The sequence below is a fragment of the Macadamia integrifolia genome, chromosome 9 (genome assembly GCF_013358625.1).
Source record: "Macadamia integrifolia cultivar HAES 741 chromosome 9, SCU_Mint_v3, whole genome shotgun sequence".
In the NCBI taxonomy this organism is placed as follows: domain Eukaryota; kingdom Viridiplantae; phylum Streptophyta; class Magnoliopsida; order Proteales; family Proteaceae; genus Macadamia; species Macadamia integrifolia.
Window position 1 is genome coordinate 34,220,162 of NC_056565.1, and position 22,432 is coordinate 34,242,593.

A 22,432-nucleotide genomic window follows, 5' to 3' on the forward strand; every position below is an offset into this window, starting at 1 on the left:
GTAACAGGCTGGAGAGGCCAACACTAGCTTGGCTGGCAGCAGTGGAGTGCCAAGAAGGAAAGAATGACACAACATGTATCTGTGCCTTCTGCCAACAGTGTTAGAAGAAACAGAAAGAAAAGTGGGCCAACATGTATTTATTAACCTTTCATAAGGGTTAATAATAAAAAGGAACTAAATAGACCCAAGAAGAACAAATCTGGCTCAATAGGCTGGAGAGTTTTGGACATAACAGGCTGGCCTGTTGGCTGGACAGAATGGTCAATTTTGACCGAATGGGTCCCATTCTTGGAATTTTGACATGTGGACCTATTCCTATGGGTTTGATATGATTAAATAAGTTAAATAATAAAATTATGAAATGAAAAATTATAATTAAAGATCGGTACCTATAAATATTAATAATATAATAATACAAGTAATATGGTACCATATACACTTATATATCTAAATATATATAGTATTATCTATTATAAGGTAGTGGAGTATATTAAAATAAGTTAAATAAGGAAATTATGAAATTAGAAGTTGTAATTTAATATGGGTGTATAATGTATAAATCTGAAATTAGAAATCATATAGTATAATATTAAAGGTTTACTCATACATATGTTATAATATATTATATAATAACTTAGTTATTGGGTCACTAAGGGATTATGATAGTGGGGCACTAAGGGAGTTAGTGGGGCTACATAATGCCTCCACCGACCTTTGTAAACTCAATTTCTCACCTTCACAAATTCGGACAGCAAGAAGAAGAAAGAAGAAAGAAGAAAGAAGAAAGAAGAAGAAGAAGAAGAAGAAGAGAGGAAGAGAAGAGAAGAGGAGAAGGGAAGAGAGGGAAATCCGATTGGAGACTTCTGCCCTTAGATCACTGTTGGAGGAATCAGCTGCAAGGTAAGTCCATTCTCACTTATGTAAGCCTATAATAAGAAGGAATTTCAAAAAAAATAGAAAGGGAATGAACCGATTCTGTTGTATGGAAGGAAGTTCTGAAAATTTCAGCAAGAGAACTTGCTAAATGCAGTTTCATTTCTTTGATTTTGATGGACTGATGCAATGTATGAAATAATTGTCTAAATGAGGCAAAAATCATGGCCGATTTGAGTTGTAATGTGTGGAATTTCACCTAAAATTTTAAAACAGTAAGAGAGCTTGAGAAGAAGTGAAATTTCTACCTAATTTCTTGGAATATCATAATTAAGCATGCAAGTTAATTGAGGTCTGATCTCTTACATGCAAAGTGGAATTGGTGAAGAAATGTATGCATGCAACCTTAGATTGGAGTTTGATCATGATAATTTAAAGTTAAATTGTGGCTGGAATTTTGAAAATATGAGGTTTGATCATGAAAATTTCTGCTAAAAGGGGTATTTGATTTTAATTCATTAAATTGCAATGATGTTGGTTGATAAAATAATGAAAATTTGAGTATTAATTCACTGTTGTGAAAGTATAATACTAAAACAGTGGAATTATGACCAAAACAGAGGTAAAGACCAGCAAGGAAGAGGGTAGAATTGATTTTCTGCAGAAAATGGATAACAGGCGAGAGACATTAGGCCAGCCTGTTGGGCTAAAAGTCTCCAGTTGGTTAGGCTTCCAAAGACTATTTTGCCCTCAGATTTTTACAGTGAATTAGGGGTCTTAAAGAGGATCTATAGGGCTAATAAGGGAATAGAAAATGACTCTATTAGGGTAGGTTTAAACTCAAAAGAATTATTTAATAAAGGTATTTATAATTGTTGATTTTTAGGACTTCCTAATAGCAGTGAGGGAAGCAGTATAGCACCAGGAAGAGTGGGAGCAGTGTCAGATTGTCAGGGTGAGTGGGTGCCCCTTACTCTTACTTCTTTTGGTGTATTTATTATTGTTGTTCATGCATTACTTGTTGTGTTTGTGCAGATGCATTTATTTTCTTCATTTGCATCTACTTTCATGTTTGTGGTATGATGAAATTGATGGTGATGGAAATGTGAAAGGTAAGGTAAGTGAGATGGGTCACAAGCAAGTGCCCATGTATGCATGCATGATTTGGATGATTGGTTGTGCATCATTAGTATGCTGGCTATCCCTCCTTTGGTAGAAAGATGTTGGAATTGGGTCATCTTCTTCCTTAGTAGTGAAGATTTTGTCATTATAGGTATCATAATCCCAAGTGCTACACCCCTTGTCCGTAGGGGATTAGGTATGGACTAATCCTGATATATGTGGCTGCCTGATCAGCAATGCACTATGTGATGAGATGTGTGATATCAGTTGTGGATTTGAACAAAATACAATGTACTATATGCCTGGTGGATATATTTATTATATGAGCTTATCTTTTAGGGGTTAGCCGGGAGACCGAGGCTCTAACCGGGACCGGCTAGCTCTTGCTTGCAACGAGCTTGTATACCTGAGGCCCAACGTATAGGGTAGGGTATACCACCTACGTTGCGTAACACTATACCCATAGGTGATGAGACTTAGTAATGGACTAGAGAATTTGAATAGTTAATAAATGAACTCATGAGCATCATTCTTATGTGTGGAGCATGCATTACATATGGATGCATGTGTTTATTCTACCCCACCCCTCACTTAGCATTACCAGTGCTCACCCCCCTTTCCTTTGATCTATAGATGAGGAGAGCAGTCACCTACAGATTACTAGTTCCTAGCATGATGCTATGGCTATGGATCAGTTGACTTGTATACATGATTTTGATGATTTCAGTCATGGACCTAAATGCGAGTGTGACGATTGTGTTTATGGTGGACAGTATTTATGAGATCTGATGTTTAGGATCCTTCTTTTGTGTACATATGGATGGTTATGGAAATCAGTTTTTGGTAGTTCAGACTACAGGTGGAGACTTTTTATGTTTGACAGGTAGAAGATACATTTTGTGTAATTAACAGGTGGGAGAGAGAAGTTTAATGATATGATAGGTGGGAGATTATTTTGTGTATATTTTGATATATGGATTACTGTATATAAAATTGTGGATCATTGTGTATCTAATATCAGGTATCATTTAGATGCACTGGGTGAATATGAGCAAATACTTGATTTTATATTATTCGCTACCAACTCTAATCTGACTATGATTAACTTTAGTATATGTGGTTGTGGTGTTGTGGACACTCTTAGAGTAGGATTCTGGGGTAAACAGACAGACTGGGTGCAGTGAGGTATCCAGTGCTGGCATACCTATGCCATATGGATGGCAGGGTGTGACAAGGGCCTTCTCTCAACCAAACTCCTCCAAGGCTTTATATCTTTCCACAACACCCTTCTCACCCTCCCTCAGCCGAGCCTTCACATTTGCCAATTGCTGCTTTTTGTTGTCCCAAGCAACATTTAGAAGCATAACCTACTTCTTCGCAATGTCAAGGTCATTGGCAGTACGGTGAATATCAAGCTCACCCTTCTTGAGCTTCTCCTCGGTAGCCAATGCCTTCGAGGTCCCTGCAAGCGATGCCGCATTTATTTGCTTGTTACGACTTTGCAAGCCTTTGATCTCGGCATCCCGAAAGCCAACCAAATGCTTAGCTTTTTCCTTCTCCTTCATTATCGTTTCAAGTTTATCTTTCAACTTGGCTACATGCATCCACCCTTCATTAACTTTCCTCTTACATTCCTCAACCGACCATTGGCCCTAATGAGGAGCTCACCGAACAATGCTTGGCCCTGGAATCAAATAAAAATAGGGGTTCAAACATAAAAAAGAGAGAGAGAAAGAGAGAGAGAGAGAGAGAGAGAGAGAGAGAGATAAAGGAAAGGAAAAGAAGAAAATTTTAAGACCAAAAGTAGCCATAGAGCTCACCTCTGCCAAATGCATAAAGCCTTGCTCAAGAAGAGATGGAAATCTCTTTCCCTTATATGCTGCTTTATCCTTCAGTAGTGACCCCTCTAGAACAATGGTTTGCATATATGCAGTGTCATTGTGGACAGACTGCCCACAGGTGAGACTGTACTGAGGAATGTAAAGTTCCTCAAAGGACACAACCGATGCCTTCCCCTTGACCAAATGACATCTCTTCTGCAGGCTGCCAGAAGTTTGGATGTCTGCTTCCTGAGGAGAGGCTACGGCCCCATTCCCAGAATTTACTCCGGTAACCTCCAAACTCGGGGTATGGGATGCCGTAAGAGATTCTTCATCCAAGCCACCTCGCCTTTCTCTTGACTCACTAGCGACCTTCCCTTCACGCCTACATTTCCTCACAGCAACGACAGAGAGAGGAAGAAGATCATCAGAAGCCTCCGCGAGCTCCCTTTGTAGAACATTGTCCACATCCACAATGGGGGGAGCATCGTGCTCGGGACGGTTACCCTGCTCCACGACAGGAAGGTCACCACCCCCACTACCAATGCCCTGCTCTGGAGCATCCTCCTCCTCAAGGGCTAGAACTATGATGTTGATCAAGTAATTCCTATCCATCAGCTGCCAAAGACAAGAAAGAAACAACAGCATTACTCAAAAAAACAAAAAACGAGAAGAGAAAAAGGAAAACAGAAGCAATGGAGGACGAAGCATTCTAACTAACGGGAAGCTTATCCGGACTCAGACCTGTTGGCACAAAATCCTTCCCTATGTAACGGTCAGTTGACCATATTGGTGAGTGCGCAGGCATGCCAGAATCCTTCCTGACTGTATTCATATTTGAACCTGACTTTGCTCAAGTGACGTGGGCTCTCCTCTTGTCCCGATAGCTCCAGGGACTTTTAACAATCAAAACCTCAGAAGGACAAGAGAATAAACCGTGTTATATCCCTAAAAAGGGGTTTTGAATACAAATTACTAGAGCCTGATGGATAGACATTGTGGATTGAAAATTCAAAAGAATTTAACGTAAGAGTTCTACTGTTACACTCGTTCCCTAATCCGATCTAATTTGAACTGTTGTGACAGGCCTCGAATCGAAGATCGAAAGCACGATCGGGTTTTGGCTCATAACTACGCATTACCAAGTGGGTAGAGATGACCCCATATATTCATTCATTGCATGCCTATCTAATTGGAGGGGATTCATAACTTTTGGTTCCAGACAGTAAGTGACCCGACTCCCCACACTTGAATTCCGACATGCATCAAAAATTTTCAAATAGACTTGAGCATGTCCGAGGGCAACCACCCATGTGAGATGCACCATGGGACAGCAAGTTGTCTTGAGCACCGAAAATAAGCCACCGGAAGCAACCAGGGCCTGGATCTGGTTCCTGTTTCCAGTGGGTTGACAGGCTGCTGTCCAGATTTTGATGCTTGTGGTTCCTGCCACTCGCATCATAAATAGTTTCGGATGATCCCAAATCATCCTCCACACCTTCCTCATGATGCGACCACTTTACGGACCTAAATGGTTGGGTCCTCATGCCCCAAAATTCATTTTAACCTGATTGGTCCACAAGGGGTCCAATTCAAACAGACCTTAAGGTCCACTTAAGTTAGAAGTTGGGAAATGAGGATTTATTTTCTCATTTACCCTTGTGTTCAATGTAGGAGAGGAGAGAAAGAGGAGAGGAAGGAAGAAGAAGAGGAAGAAGGAGAAGGTTGGAGGCCTACCTTGGTGCCGGTTGTTGCCTTGTTACCGGAGGTAAGTACAACCTCCTATACCACTCTCTCTCTTCATTTCAACCTAGACAAGCTAGGTATGAGTGGAATCTTAGTGTACAAGCCATGTTAAGGTCATAGAAAGTGTGTTCTAACCTCCCAGTGTTGTTACTGAGCTCAAACCAAGTCCGGTGAGCTCCGACATGTATTGCCAAAAGAACAACTACGGTTTCGATCGTTCAACCAATGTATCTCCCAAACAGGTTGGTGGAATTACAATTTTCTTGGCTTAAAATGATGCTAGGAACATCCCCAACAAACTCTATGGAACAAATCTCGACGATCGGACCTGAGTTCATGAGCCCCAAAATGGGTGGAATATCCTAAATCACCATCGAAAACAGCCCACCGGATCTATTAGGTTTGTTTCCGGTGGCATATTTTCGGTGGACATATGAGCCTTATGTGCTCTCTATCTTCTCCACCAAAAATAGGACTGATATTTCCTGTGGAAATGCCTTGTTTCCGATGAATGTTTCCGGTGATAGTACTGTCACTTAGGAATAGTGTCTATACCCTTTGTGGGTGACCTGTGTGGGTCCCTCCTGATATTCCTGATGCGTACTGATGTACGATTCCCTTTATGTCTAGGACAGTGATGCGCACATGCCTCAAATCCAGAATTGATTTAATTGATCGGTGGTCATACTTGAACCTGAACACACTCGATCGTAAACCAAGTGAGGGATGGACTGTGTTTATTTTTAGAATGTTTATTTTTATTAAATTGCTCACATGCTTAGAATTATATGTTTAATTGTAAGTGCTCAAATGCAATGATGATATGTTACATTTGTCATTTATGATTATAATATGAATTGTATGGAGATGTATGATGGGATCCGGTGTGGCCGAGGTTGTACCAGTACCGTGGTCATCATGTGTTTGGTTGTGTGTGTGAGACAGAATCTGGCATGGCCGAGGTGGTACCAGTACCATGATTACAGTATGTATGTTGCATTCATGCATTGATTATGTGCATTAGCGTTAGTTGTAGTCGTGGGTTACACTTTGTGGACGAGGTCTCGCTGGTATTGTGTACCCCGGGACTGCATTTGAAAATGGATGTGCTTTGTGGCCGATGATTGGTACCAGTGTTGCGTAGTCCATACTTAACTATGATATATATGCTAGATTAGGTAAACGGTCTCTGGTTTCACTTTGTGGCTAAGGTCTGGCTGGTATTGTGTACCCGGGACTGTATTTGGAGATAGATTACACTTTGTGGCCAAGGTCTTACCGGTATCGTGTAATTCATAATAACTGTATCACTATAAAGGCATGTAGCATATATGTGGTTAGGTATCACTCCTTATGCTACGAACCCTTTCCAATAGGGGTTGAGGTGTTGGATAACCCGTGGTATGTTTGATGTTCTTTTTCGGAATGCCACACCCGCAGTACGATGCGATTGTTGCCGGAGGTGGGAACCTGTCTGGCATGGCAGATGATGTATCAGTGTCGTGATTTCCAAGACGGGGTTATCATGGGTTTGCTGGGTGACCCATGGACACATACGGGGACCGGCAGGCTTCTATTCATGCCTAGGGTTTGTATCCTTGTGTAGTCGATGGCGGTTCCGAGACGAAGGATACAGCCTAATTCGTCATAGTAGCATTTACTAGACTTAGTTTGTATTGTTAGGTGGATAATAAATAAATGAATTGCATCATGAGCATCATAGACTATGTGTTTAATCTCTGTAATCATGCATCATAAATTATTACTGCTATTATATTGCTTGGATGTGCTTGACCCAACCCTTCACTGAGCGAGTTGAAAAGCTCACCCCACGTATACACACTTTTTAGATGATGATACAGATACGGTCATGCCTTTGGCTAGTGACTCTTTTTCCTTTGGACCCGAGTATGGAGCGAGTGACTAGTGGATGCCGAACGTGGTGGATCATACCCCAGACTGTGCTTGTGACTTTTGTACATACGCAGCACCATGAGGTGCTCGGCGTATTTTTTATTATGTTGATACAGGTCAATGAATATTATGTTTTAAACTTGATATATGTAAGTCTTGAAGGATTGTAAATAGAAAAACTTGGTTAATGATATTATGTTTATTATTAAATGTTTTCCAATTTTATTTATGATTCCGCTACTATACTCTGATTCCGCTGCTTATGTTGGTTTGTGATGTGAGATTGTGAAAATGTTAAGGTACTGCTATCAGAGATCTTAGTAGATTGGTAAGATAGGTAAGTGTCTTACTCACTGCTATCAAAGATCTTAGTAGATTGGTAAGATAGGTAAGTGTCTTACTCACACCGCTGGTATTCCTAATAGTAAGTTGGGTCTACTGGAATTGGGGTGTGACAGCAGAGATCTTAATAGATTGGTAAGATAGGTAAGTGTCTTACTCACATCGCCGGTATTCCTAATAGTAAGTTGGGTCTACTGGAATTGGGGTGTGACATCTACTCTATCTCTAATTTTAAATATTGGAAAGAAAAAGCATAAAATGAAAAGATTTGCATTGTAGTTGGGTTGTGTTTGATTTTGTTGATTGTCCTCAACTTGGCCAGTTTTCTCTCATTATGTACTTCAAGAGTTAACTGCTCCATTACTCACGTCACTTACCCACTTCTCCCATGAAGTTGTGCCTCCAATGTGTTGTTGACACCTGTCCCATTAGTGTTCATTGTCATAGGCATGCCTTAACCGCCTCTGTGTGCTGTCATTACATTATATGTGGGTAATGGATCGATATGGTCAGACCAGTTCTCCTTTTATACCCAATATTGCCCCTGCCACATCATCAGGTGCGTGCTTTTGAATTTTTGGTACCAACAATTGCCCCTCATAATCCATCTTATGATGCCACTCTCTGGCCGAAAGTATGTATGGATTATGTTAATCTTTGGTTTCCCACTGCCTCTTTAATAATGAATTTGAGGTCAAAATATTACTGGGTTATCTTCCCGACAGCCTTTCTAAATGATCCATATTTTTAGGCTTTCTCTCAAGATTAACTTACCTCGGATTAAGCTTTTGGCGGCTTTAATCCTTTCTTCAAAATTTGAACTTCGGGTGATTGTTACTTTTGTTCGTACGTATGTTAATGAGCCTTCTCTTTTTCCTATATCGTATTGCCACGCATCCCTTGAATAGTGTGGTTTCGGTAATATTTTTAACATCTTCTTCTTGAAGAGAGAGTAGTACCCACCGAAACTATTCACCTTCTTCTTCAGTTTCTCATCCCTTTCTTCTCTCTGTACTCTTTTTCGTTTTCTGCATTCAAGGGCAACATGAGTTCTTCTACTCCTCCACATGATGAACCACGCTTGGAGGACCAACTGGCACAGATTAGGGATTCCCTTCGTGCTCAATCGGTTCATCCTAGGGTACTCATCTTTCATGATTTCTCTTTGTCTCTTGGCCCTATCCTGCCTTCTCCTCCTTTCAAAGTTAGGAATCTCCCGTGTCACAGGAAAGAGGAACTCCTCTTTCACAAGTCTGATCCTGTTAGAGATGAAGTTAAACCCAAAGCCTGGTATTGCTTCTAGCCTCACCGCCAGGAGGGTTGTAGCGAATGGGTAGAACGAATGACTATAGCTAATTCAGATGAATGGCATTCATAGGGGATTTACCATGCCATCCAATTAACCAAGCGCTTTATTTCTCCTTACCATCCCCTTCTTCAGGCGGCTATATGTTTCTGGTCGCGTTCGACCAACGCCTTCCATTTCCCTTATGGGATGATTAATCCTACTCTTTTGGACATAAGAGCCCTTTTAGGCTTAAAATTTCTGGGCAAAGAATTCAATAGGGCTACCAGTGGTTTCCTTAACGACCGCGGTTTAGAATTTTCCAGGCATTGCACCTACCCTAACTACATAACGATGTATAGGAAACAAGATGACCCTGTCTCTCATCAGGAGTACGTAGCATTCCTACTCACATGGTTGTGCTATTCCCTAACCTGCTCAAGGGCAGAGAAAATTTCCAAAGCTTTCTTAAAATTAGCCAATGCCATAGCCGACCGTCACCCTATGGACCTAGCTTCTGTTGTCCTTTCTCATTTATACTGTGGGTGCAATGTCATTCTTGAAGAGAATTTTACTAATGCAGGTGGGCCATTCTGGATTCTTCAAATGTGGCTCAGGGCCAACTTCATGAAGATCTATCCTATCCAGGTCCATAATACCTCACTAGTCATGGGCTATTCTTTTGAGCAAGAACTAGCCCTTCTCTTTCTCGTGCAGCATACTATGACTTCTTCTCAACTCTTTCATTTGACCATCCTCATGAGGGATTTATTCCCTTCTATACTCTTGATAACGTGCGTAATTGGCTAGCCTCTGATATTCGTGAACCTTTCTCTGTGCCTGATTTTTGGGCTAGTTATTTGACTTGTCGTGACTTACATTTTGAAGTCACCCTAGAGCATTCCAAGAACAATATGTGTGGGGCAGAGTGTTATAACCCTCATTTCCTACCACGCCAATTTGGTCACACCCAGTTTGTTCCTTATCCTTGTTACTACTCTTTGTCTTACTAGAAACTTGACCGTCATGTTCTATTCAGTAAGGAAGAAATTCAAGGAGTCAAAGATGTCAAAGCCTATATTCTTTCTGAATTTAACCTTGTTCCATTTCGGTTGGCTCCCCCCGTGACCGATGACTTCCAGTCTTGGTGGCAATCTTACTACGCTTGGGATTTAAATGCAACCCCCTCTGATTGTGCATCTACCACTTCAGCTCATAGCAATGGTTCTAACGCAGCCTCATTTTCTACATTGTAGAGTTAGGGCTACTGGAAGCGCCGTCTTTGATCTTCTAAAGGTAATTCCTCATATAACTCCATCATAGAGTATGAAAAGGCTTTCCATATTAAGTATAGTCTAGATCGTCAAGCTATGAAGGAGAGACATTGAAAAGCCATAGAAAATTTAGAACGCATTGAGCGTTATGAGTTCATGGCGCGATCAAAGAATACAAGTTGGTCTCCTTGTGACCGTTTCGTAAAATATGACAGCTTCCGTTGTGAGTTCCTACGTTTGCTAGAAAAGAAACTTCCTTTTCCTGATGCCCCTTTTGCCATTGTTGACATGGTGAACATTCACGCCTATAAATCCACAGAAAACGTGACTTTCTCGGGTCTGTTGGCCACTGACCATGAGTGGCACAATGTGAAGAATCATGTAGCCATAGTCGAATATTGTCCTTATCTTAGTATTTCATTATATATGTACTCTTGTTTTGGCTGTTAGTACTTTTGTTTTTCTTTGACCATTACATGTGTGTTCGTCCCTTCCAGTCGCACTTCCGGCTAGCATTGCTTAGGAGTCTTTTGATACCCCTGACGATATTCGAGCCATTGAGAAACCTACCCTTCCAACGAGCAATCTTCCAGGAGAAAGGGTTACCCTGAAAAGGTTGAGGTGAGGCAAATGGTTTGTAACCTCTCTAACCAAGTCATCTCCAAAAGCATCTAAGTGGTCACAATCAGAATTACGTATATCTGACTCTCCCTCCAAGAAATCTGCAGGAGACGCCACTATGCCCTTGCATCTTCATGCTAGTACTTCTGGTCTCTAATGTTCTTAAAGGAAAATGCCAAGTTTTCAACCAGCCCACTATTCCTATTCTGGCTGCAGCTCTGTCTCCTCCGGCCTCTGAAGAAGTAAGTTCTGTTGACCAATCTCTCTTGCTACTTTTCTTTATGTATGATGGGAAACCACTAAATCTTCTTCCCTTTTGTTTTTTAGCAGGCTTCCATAACTCTCCCAGATTTTAGTGGTATACTCTCTTGCTTAAACCTTCTGAAGTCCCCCAGAACTCATCCTCCTAAGACAACCCTGGGTTCATCTTCTCAAGTTGTCCCGGTTTTTGAACGTGCGAATGCTCTATACGAATCTTCAATCAATATGTTTACGAGAAAGTTCTGGAGAAGTGGCTGACTGCTGATTTGGAAAAAATCACGAATAAGATTTTGGATGATCCTTCTCATTCAGTAAAGCAATGTATTTGTGGGGATTTCCTCAAGGATTTAAGTAGGTTGATCGGGAGCTCTGTTCCTGAAGCCATCGACATTCTGGATTCAACTTAGTGATACCTTGACATTCACAAGGCCTCTTCCGAGAAGGAGGATGATGCACAACCCAAACTGGAGTGCCTGATGGAGGCTACAACAGCTTCTCAGGCCAAGATTAAACATCTAGATGATCAAGTCAATAATCTAAGATAGGAGAAAGAGAAGAAGAAAAAATTGATGGAGCCCAATGCTCAAGATATTAACGAACTCTTTGGGGAGGTTGCTCAGTTGGCCGAAGATCTTCAAGCCTCTAGACCACGTGTTGAAGTATGGCAAAGGGATATACATGAAGTCACCCATCAACTGTCTCAACTGGACTACAAACTTCAGGCTGGTTGGTCCCAGTTGGTTGACTGTTTTAACTTTGAGGCCGGTGAGCCAGATGAGTCTAAAGGGAATGCCACTTAGTATGTTTGGATGATTTCTCCTCCTCTTCTTTTCACATCTTCTTTCCCTTTTAGTTGTGAACGTTATGGTCTTTCTTTTGGATAATGAAGTTCTTGCCGTTTTGCTTTTGTGCTCATTTTCCTTCCACGGCTAGGTATAATAATAACACAGCAGATTGTAAGAAGGGATGTTGCTTTCTACTGAGTGGGTTCCCACATGACTGGGGAATATTTTTTCAAGTATTTCCCGTTGATCGGTCTCAGTTGGATTTTCCCATTGAGGTCTTGCAACCTATACACTCCTTCCTTGAGCGCTTGGTATATTTCGAATGGTCCTTCCCATGTAGGAGACCATTTGCCATATAGGCTTGTCTTAGCCCCAATTGGTAGAATAGTTTTCCACACCAATTGATCCTCTCTGAATTCTTTAGGCCTTACTCGCTTATCATACGCTTTGGCCACCTTTTTTCATGGTCTTGCATATAATTTAAGGCTTTGACCGCTCTTCAGTCAGGTCCTGTAATTTGGTCAACATAGCTTCACTATATTCGAATGGAGTCAAGTTATTCTATTGTGCTACTCATAATGACTTCATAGCAATCTCCATAGGTAAGACTATATCGTGACTGTACATTAAAGAGAAAGGTGTAGTCCCTGTACTAGACCATTTGGTAGTTCGATAAGCCCAGAGGACTTCGGATAACAACTTGGCCCAGGCAGAAGGATTATCAGCAATGACCTTAGCTAAATTTGATTTTAGGACCTTATTACTTGTCTCAGCATGATCGTTGCTTTGGGTGTAGTATGGAGTTGAATGGATGATGGTGATTCCATGTTCCCTAGTGAACTCTAGCACTAAGTCCCCTGTAAATACACTTCCATTATCAAAGGTTATGGTCTCGAGAATGCCAAACCTATGAATGATACATTCCTTCAAGAATATGATCACATCTTCTTGGTTCACTACTTTGAGCGGAACATCTTTGACCTACTTGGTAAAACAGTCCGTTGCGACCAATATGAAGCTATGCCCCAGACTAGAGGGAGGGTAAATTTTTCCAATGATGTCCATAGCCCATCCTCTAAAGGGCCATGGTCTAACAGTAGGGTGTAAATCAACCGCTGGAGCTCATTGAATTGGCCCATGTCTTTGACATGCTTGACATGCTTTTGAATATTTTAAACAATTGTCCACTATGGTTAGCTAGTGAAGCCATATCGTCTGATCAACCACCACATTTTTAGGCCAGCCTGATGTGCTCCACCGATCCCTTCATGGATTTTGGCCATGATTTGTAGGGACTCACTTACTCCCACACATTGTAGCAATAGGCCGTCTTCAGCTCTCTTACATAATTGACCTCCTAAAGCCATATATTTTAGGGCTTGGTGTTTGGTCTTTCGGTCAGTCTTGCTGTTAGGATTTTGTAAAAACTGGAGTAGTAGTGTCCTCCAATTATGCTTTAACTCTTCTAAACTATTCACTTCAACTTTTGTGGGCTTAGCAATTAATGAAAAGAGATTCCTTCGAAAGGCTATTATTTGTTCACACTGACCTTCCCCTAGCTTTGCACTCGAAGCATCCTGGGCTAGACTAGTAGCTATAGAGTTCTCTTTCCTTGGAATGTATCTGAGGGGTGCATCTTGGAATTTCCAGATCAAATTCTGAGTCTTTGCCAAAGATCTGATCAAGGACTCACTTTCACATCGATACTCCTTAGCTATCTACTTGATCACTAATTGGGAGTCTCCAATTATCTTGACTACTGGCACGTTCATCTCTAAAAGGATCTCTAGCCCGATCAACAGGGCCTAGCATTTTGTCTGGTTATCGGATCAAGTGAAACATAACTGAAATGCCAGATGTGTCTCCACGCAATATGGGGAGATGATTACCACCCCTGCTCCAGCTGACCGTTCCGTCTTTGACCCGTCAAAAACCATCTTCCAAAAGGATAAACTGATCATGTTTTCCTGCGATATTTCCAACGGTGGGTGGTCAGCTAAAAATTTTTCTAACGCCTGCCCTTTTACAGCCTTCTAGGGCATGTATTGTAAAGCAAACTCGGTTAGAGCCATAGCCCACTTGCCAACCCTCCCCTACACTATTGGTTTGTTAAGCATATGCTTAATTATATCTATTTGGCATAAGACATCCATGGTCACCAGTATTAAGTAGTACCGTAATTTGGTGTATGAGAAATATAATGACAAGCATAGATTTTCAATGGTTGTATATCTTATTTCGGCATTATTGAGAGTCCAGCTTAGGTAGTACATGGCCTACTCGTGACCAAGCTCATTGGCCTGTGCTAGCACACTAGCTATGGATTCTAGCATGGCCGATATATACAATTTTAGTGGAATCCCCTTTTGTGGAGGCATCAACACCGGGGGATTGGTCAAGTATCTCTTGACTTCTTCGCACGTAGCTTGGTGGCCTCTTTCCCATTAGAATTCTTGCTCGTCTCTGAGTTTCAACAAAAGGGAAAAGGCCCTCACTCTTCCTGCTGAATTTGAGATGAAACGTCTTAGAAAATTGACTTGACCAAGGAATTTCTGTAACTCCTTTTTGTTGCAAGGTGGTCTAGCCTCCATTATGGCACATGTCTTGTTCTTATCCACCTCTATTCCTTTCTTATCCACCTCTATTCCTTTCTGATGCACCAAGAAACTTAGGAAATTTCCTACGGACACCCCAAAGGCATATTTTAAGGGATTCATTTTTAGACTGTGCACTTTCATTCGGTCAAATGTTTTTGTTAGGTGGTCAAGATGTTCATCCTCATTTTGAGATTTAACCAACACATCATCTATATATACTTCAAGGAAATAACTAATCATCTCATGGAATATGATGTTCATGGCCCTTTGATAAGTAGCTCCAACATTCTTTAAACCGGATGGCATTACTACCCCATTCGTAGGTTCCTAATGCCCCTGGGCATCAGAATGCTGTTTTAGACACGTCATCCTCAGTTATGAATATCTGGTTGTAACCTGCATGCCCATCCATGAATGATAGTATCTGGTGCTTGGAAGCCGAGTCTATTAGTATATCTACTATGGGCATGGGATATTCATCTTCAGGTGTGGCCTTGATCAGGTCTCTAAATTCGATACGCACTCTAAGTTTACCATTTTTCTTGATGACCGGGACCACATTAGATAACCAATCCACCTACCTAGTGGTCTTTTTGAAACCAGCTTTGAGTAGTTGCTCAATTTCATCCTTTATTTTTAGGACGACTTCTATAGACAACCTCTTGGGGGGTGTTTAAATGGCTTATATCCACTCTTGATGGGTCACCAATGTTCTACAAGCTTACAGTCTAACCCTGGCATTTTAGAATAGTCCCAAGCAAAACAACTTCTACTGACCATAAGAAGGTTTACAAGTTTTTCCTTAAAATCTGGTCGTAATAGCTAGCTCACAAAGATTGGTCTCTTATCTTCTTCTGAGCCTAGATTTATCTCCTGCAAAGGATCCACCACCTTGGCCAAGGTCTCTTCCATCTTTGGTGGGGCTGGTGGTAGATTTTTCATCCATTGCTTAGGCTGTACTCTTTTTCAATGGCTATGAAGGTTGGTGCATCTGCCAATCGGTGCTCAATTTGGGCCGCTGTCAGCCTCTTGAGTGTACTTTTAATGGCTTCCTACTCTATTTCGGGATGCCTCAAGTACATGGTTTCAATCTTTCAGTGGCGGCCTTCCAGCAATGATGGTCGTGCTCCAAATCGACTGACCCTCATGATGGTTGGTCTGCCCTCTTCATCAGGTTCTAGGAACTTGATCGGTGAGACATCCCATGGTAAAACATCGCATCTGCCAAATTGGTATTAACTAGGAAAGGATGATTATCTGCCATGACTACTTCTACTTGACCTCCTTCGTTCTAGAACATGAGGAATTGGTGTAATGAGGAAGGTACGCAACTGTTAGCGCGAATCCTATCACGTCCCAATAGGGCATTGTAGTTTTCCATGGCATCAATGATGAAGGAAGCAATCATAGAACTTCATCCCCCAACCTTCAGTTCAACTGGTAGAACACCTCTAGGGGAACTGGTCCCTCCAAGGAAATTCATTACGGCCACATCCACAGGGATTAGGTCGTTCAAATTTCGTTGGAGTTTAGCCATCATCTGTGATAGTAGTATGTTGTCCGTTGCACCATTATCCACCAACACTCTTGAAATAGGTTTCCCATCCATGTTTATGGTAACATAGAGTGGCTTCAAGTGATGGGTCATCTCTTTTGTTGGCCGATCAAATGAAGCCCTGGCCATTTCTTGTGTTTGCTCTAGGAGCGAAGATCTTCTATCTTCTTCTTTCGTTGGTCTGACTTCTAGTTTAGCCGTGAGCTCAGTGACCACATCTACCCATAGGATTTTTGGAAGTTGGTCCTCACTATCAGAATCAAGTTCCTCTATATGGATTGGGTCATTCTGAAATAGCTTAGGTAATATGTACACCATGTTGATGGTTACCTGGGCCTCCACTGATCCGAACATCATGCTGACAAATTCCCAAAGTCTCTGCTACTTTCTATTCTTAAGTTGGACACTTTGGGATCAACTTTTGAATTGACCACCTGCTTCATACTAGGGTTAAGTTCTTCACCCTGCCTCTGAGTGTCTGATTAGTCCCTTACTACAGTTAGTGGTTCTCATATCTCACGTTGGGGTTCCAGGTCTTCTTTATCGGTTTGCTATATCACAATGACTGACATTGGTGTACCTTCGTTCTTTTCCTTTAGTTCTTTGTGGGCCTGGGAGCGTGACAATGATGACCCCTCGCTTTGGATAACGGCCTGTTATCTTTGGCACCTCCTTCTTTGAGTTCTAGTCATTCCTTGTCCTTTATCGAAAGGGAATTTAGGATGCCTGGCCATACGCCAATGATGATTATGATCTACCTTTGGCTGTACCATTAGTAAATATGGGCTTCTTGGCCGTCCTCAATTTCTGATCCCATGGGTTTGGAGACTGTCTGGAAGAGGCCCTTTACACGAAGAAAACCTTAGGCATTCCCTAACTGGGATCCACTCCTTTCTGGTCTTCTAAATGGGGAATGTCCCATTCTACCCTTTATTGACCTGCGTGCCTCTTCAGCTTGTCTCTGATGAGGCCAGTGTTCAAGTTCTGAGTCACGCCCAAATTCTAGTCTCCTTCTCGTGTCTGGCCTTGGTTGGTTTCTCTTAGGGTTGTGACCGGTTTCCTTAGCCTGGCCAACAAAATGGACCATGGGGCCAACATCCAACTATTTGCCCTTGGGGGTTGTCCTAGGACTTTGAAGGTCTCTAGTTTGCCCATGGGTTGAATGAAAGGCTTCATCAATCAATCATTTGCAATGGTGGCAAATACTCCACTGGAACCTTTCTCCTGATTGCAAGCCTAAAATTCCTGATCTTTCTCCCTGCTTTTGCATTTGCGGGTCATTTAGATATTTCAACAGGACTAACAGCCCATTTGGTGGCCTCCTTTGTTCTGATATAACCCTTTTTCCTCAGTCATCTCTCAGATCTATCTTTTGCTTTGGACTTACCCTCGGAGGCCGTAACTCAACAATGTCGCCTGATTTGGATAAAGTTAGGCTAGAAGTGAGTGGCCTAAAACTCAATCTTTCCCTTTTAGGGACTACTTGTGGTCATGGTAGTAGGCCTGAGAGATCTACATTCACCACATTGACCGTAGGGAACAGGTCTTCGTTGACCATCATCACGCCCTTATCCTTTTTTGGGAATTTCAACTGATCATCTTTTATAGCCTTCTGTTTGGCATTACGTAGGACAATACAACTATTAGTAAAGTGAGAGTCTATATTATGCCATTTACAATATTTTCTATCCTTGAGGTCAACAGCTGGAGGTATTTGGCGCCTATAGGCCAACTTGATCTGTTTATCACTTAACAGCTGGTCAAAGATAACCTTAGCCTTGGATGTGTCAAACGAATATCTCACGTTTGATTCATAACTCCATGGTTGAAAGGCTCTTTGCATGGTCGTTCTATCCTGGGGTTTGGTCAAGAATTTATAGATGTATGGTTTTCCTTCTACAATTTCGGCCAAGTCTATTTCACACTCAATAGTATTGGCTAGTTTCTAATGGCTGGAATCCACGAGAGCCAAATTATACGTTGCCCCTTTGTACGTATTTGCAAAAAAAGAACACTTCTGTTCTTCCTCTTTCAAGATTTTCTCATAACAGGTAACCTGTGCCATCAGTTGACTAAGATCCATGAACTCTTGACCAGCAAACCTCTTCCTTAACTCCAAAGATAGGCCATTAAGAGCGATCTTTGCAAACTCACCCTCTTGAAGGTTGGCAACATAACAGTGCTTTGCTAGTTTAAATCTATTGATGAACTGATCAACAAATTCACCATTGTCCTGGTACATCCTTGCTAAATCGGACACTGATACCGTGGGCTTGGTCCTATAGAACTGGAGATGAAACTTATCTTCCATTTCCACCCAATTCTGTAAGGAATTGACCGGTAAATTGTAATACCATGAAAGGCTGCCCCAGTCAATGAGTTATGGAATAACCTTAGCTTTATAAGGTCACCTGCCCCTATAGTTCCATACTGGATAGTGAAATGAGCAATGTGTTCCACTGTAGACATATTATCTTCTACAGAAAACTTGGAAATTTTGGGTATCTTTAGCTTTCTCCCTATGTCGATCATATCCAGATACTCTGGATATGGTTTATGATACACAGGTCTCATGACTGGCCGAAAAGCAGGGTTGATCTGGTCTTGAATTACTCAAACCTATTCTTATTGGTCAACCATCATGTGGTTAACTGTTTGAGATTTAAAATGTAACCGCAAGCGTACGGATCAGTGTAGCTACGGGTCGAACACAGGGAGAGCAGCCACTTTATTTTTTTTATCTCTTTTAATAATGCGAAAGTGAACCGATTAATAGTTGTGATCTAACTCTGAACCGATTAATAGTTGTGATCTAACTCTAATTATCGTCCTAAACATATGTATCTAAAATAATGTCTTAACCATTCGCCATCTAAGAATTTAAAGATGCAAGCCACGCAATTAAAATTAAATAAATAAATAACTGAAAATAAACAACCCACGCAATTAAAAAAATAATAATAATAAATAAATAAAGGAAAAAATGCTGAAATAAAAATAAAGTAAAAGAAATGGGATAAAGCTAGAGAGAGACTCACAAGTAGGTCTCTCTACTTAGCCCGAGGGATACATCATAATATGAGCTTCCCTACTTGACTAGAGAGTCACTCTTACAAGGGTTACTCTACTTGGCTTTAGCGAAAGAGAGACAATTAAAATAAAAGCAATAAATTGATGGTTCTATGGCTAGGAAGGGCAAAGCCAACACATACACTAGCCATGAACCTTGGGGGAGAGGGATAGCAATAATGTAACGACTGAAAATAAAAATCCTAAATTAAGAAAGAAAGTGTAGTCAGAAGAGGGAATGAGAGGGGGGAGAGAAGACTACTGAAGAAGCTTACTTACTTGAATTAATGCTTGAACTTGAAAAAAATAATTGCTCCACGGCTCGTGATCTTATCACCTAGATCTAAGCCTAGAACTATAACTTAAAAAATTACAACTCAATTGCATAAATCATAAACATAAAAGGGCTGAATAAAAATAAAATAGTGCTTGCATTAATTGAAATAAGAAAAATCTATTACAAAAGTGATTAAAGAGAAGATAAAGAAGAACTAAAACTAAAGAGAGAGCAAGAGAAAGAGAGAGCAACTAAAAAAAATTAGAAGAAGAATGAATTGTCTCCCTTCCTCTAACATGAGTTGTATTTATAGGGAATGGGGAGGTAGGGCAACAAATTTCTCTTTCCTAAAAGAGAGAAACCCACAATTGGTTGTGAGATCTTTTGAAACCAAAAGTGCTAAGGTGGAGGAGAGAGAAGAGAGAAATAAATTTTGAGAAATTTCCAATAATTTTTTTGCTTATTTTCTTTCCTTTTTTTTTCTAATTTATTTCTCTTATTTTTCTCCCTCCAAGGAACGATTTTCTTCTTGCTTTATGTGATTTGGACAATCTTTTGGTGGGTGATGATGTGGAGGAGAGAGAAGATTTGGACAATCTTTATTTCTCCCCTTTTTTTCTCTTTCCTTTTTTTTTCTTCTCTTCTCCACGATTTTCTTTGCTTCTAATTTGATGTGAAGATCCCCTCCATGACCTTAGTGCTTTAATTGAATGAAAAGCAGGAAATCTTTAACAAATTCTCTAAAAAAAATAACCATGAGATTCGAACTTGAGACCTCTTGGTGAGCAAGGGAATTTTGCACACCATAGCTTACCAACTACACTAGGTAGTTGTTGTTACCAAAAACAAATCTTCAATCACTTAAGGATGTGGTCCATCGATCCTTGTTGGCATTTGGAGTATTCCTTATACCTCTGAGACAATTGCAAACGGGCTGGTTCTGCATCTCGGTTCAGTTCTGATTCATTATTCTTTTTTTTGCCTGAAAAGAATAATCATTTGTACGGGTGACCAAACGAATGTGTACTTTTAATTGAACATGTCCATCTTGCTCAGAATTTCGTCCTCTTCGCAACCATGGAAAGAAATAGGACCTCTTTATGGGTAAAATTGAAGATATAGCGCCCGATAATCCTTAAGGCCTTGAAAATATAAAACCTACAAAAAGAGAGTAAAACCCAAGGTAGCTCCATTCTAAATATGTAAAATGCATGATTTACTACCCTAGATTTCACACATAAATGTGCTCATCATTAACCTGGGCCATTAATGGTTCTGGAATAGCAAAAGCTGCATTATTATTTTCTTGCCAACTTAACCCCTGAGGTTTTGGTATGTTTTGGCTAGAGGTGGTTGGCCTGTCCTCACTCCTACGGCCTTGATGACCTTGTGATGAGTACATTTATATGTGAAATATAAGTAGTAAAGCATGCATTTTTACATATTTAGAATGGAGCTACCTCGGATTTTACTCTCTTTTTGCAGGTTTTGTATTTTGAAGGCCTTAAGCATTATTGGGCATCATATCTCTCCAACAACAACTACCTAGTGTAGTTGGAAAGCTATGGTGTGCAAAATTCCCTTGCTCACCGGGAGGTCTCAAGTTTGAATGTCATGGTTGTCTTTTTTTTTTTGAAGAATTTTGTTGAAGATTTTATGCTTTTCACTCACTTAAAGCACCAAGGGCATGAAGGGGACTTCCACATCAAATTAGAAGATTGTCCAAATCTTCAAAGCACAGAAAATCGTGGGAGGGGTTTCTTTCCTAAGAAGAAAAAAAAGAGAAATAAATCTTGTCCAGATCTTCTCTCTCCTCCACATCATCACTAGAAGATTGTCCAAATCACACAAAGCAAGAAGGAAAATCGTCCAAAGGAAAGAAAAAAAAATCAGCCAACAAGGGTTGTGCGCAAGATTTGAAGAGAGGGAGAAAAAGAAGAGAAAAATAAATTTAAAAAGAAAAAGGAAAGAAAATAAGCAAAACAAATATTGGAAATTTCTCTAAGTTTATTTCTCTCTTCTCTCTCCTCCACCTTAGCACTTTTGGTCTCAAAAGATCTCACCTACCAATTGTGGGTTTTTTCCTTTTAGGAAAGAGAAATTTGTTACCATACCTTCCCATTCTCTATAAATACAACTCATGTAAGAGGAGGGGAGACACTTTATTCTTCTTCTAGGTTTTTTTTTTTAGTTGCTCTTTCTCTCCCTCTCTCACTCTCTTTAGCTTTAGTTTTTCTTTGTTTTTTTCTTTAATCACTTTTGTAATAGCTTTTTATTTCAATTAATGCAAGCACTCTTTTATTTTTTTATTCAGCCTTTTATGTTTATAATTTATGCAATTGAGTTATAATTTTTAAGTTATAGTTCTAGGCTTAGATCTAGGTGACAAGATCACAAGCCGTGGAGCATCTCTTTTTCAAGTTCAGTTTTTTTTCAAGATTTGTTTTCTCCAGGCCTAGAAATTTCAAATTTGGTTCATTCCATATCTAGTTTTTAGGGTTGACAGTATCTTAAATCACCCAAGCATTCAAGTTCAAGCATTAATTCAGGGAGCTAGGCTTCTTCAATAGTCTTCTCTCCCCACTCTCATTCCCTCTTCTAACTACTCTTTCTTTCTTAATTTAGGATTTTAATTTCAGTCGTTACATTATTGTTTTCCCTTTCCCCCAAGGTTCATGGCTAGTGTATGTTGGCTTTGCCCCTCCTAGCCATAGAACCATCATTTTATCGTTTTTATTTTAATTGCCTCCCTTTCCCTAAAGCCAAGTAGAGTAATCCTTGTAAGAGTGACTCTATGGTCAAGTAGGGAAGCTCATGTTATGATGCATCTCTCGGGCTAAGTATAGAAACCTACTTGTGAACCTCTCTCTAGCTTTATCCCCTTCTTTTAC

The 22,432-nt window shown here is 40.6% G+C and overlaps 1 protein-coding gene across 4 annotated transcripts; it reads left to right on the top strand.

Annotated features, from left to right (window-relative positions):
- The first annotated feature begins 683 nt into the window (after positions 1 to 683).
- On the top strand, positions 684 to 7,660 carry LOC122090045. Of its 4 annotated transcripts, none has more exons than XR_006143396.1 (4): positions 706 to 900; positions 1,760 to 1,828; positions 1,909 to 1,990; positions 2,629 to 3,010. XR_006143396.1 is itself a non-coding variant. In XM_042659878.1 (3 exons), exons 1-3 carry the CDS (start codon positions 699 to 701, stop codon positions 7,486 to 7,488), a joined length of 348 nt encoding a protein of 115 aa, XP_042515812.1. In that variant the 5' UTR covers positions 684 to 698; the 3' UTR covers positions 7,489 to 7,660. The 4 variants fall into 4 exon arrangements, 2 of the variants coding, with proteins under 2 accessions (XP_042515812.1, XP_042515813.1); XR_006143395.1 differs by having other exon boundaries at positions 709 to 900; positions 1,909 to 1,985; XM_042659878.1 differs by lacking the exons at positions 1,909 to 1,990; positions 2,629 to 3,010 and adding an exon at positions 7,412 to 7,660 and having other exon boundaries at positions 684 to 900.
- The last annotated feature ends 14,772 nt before the right edge of the window (positions 7,661 to 22,432 follow it).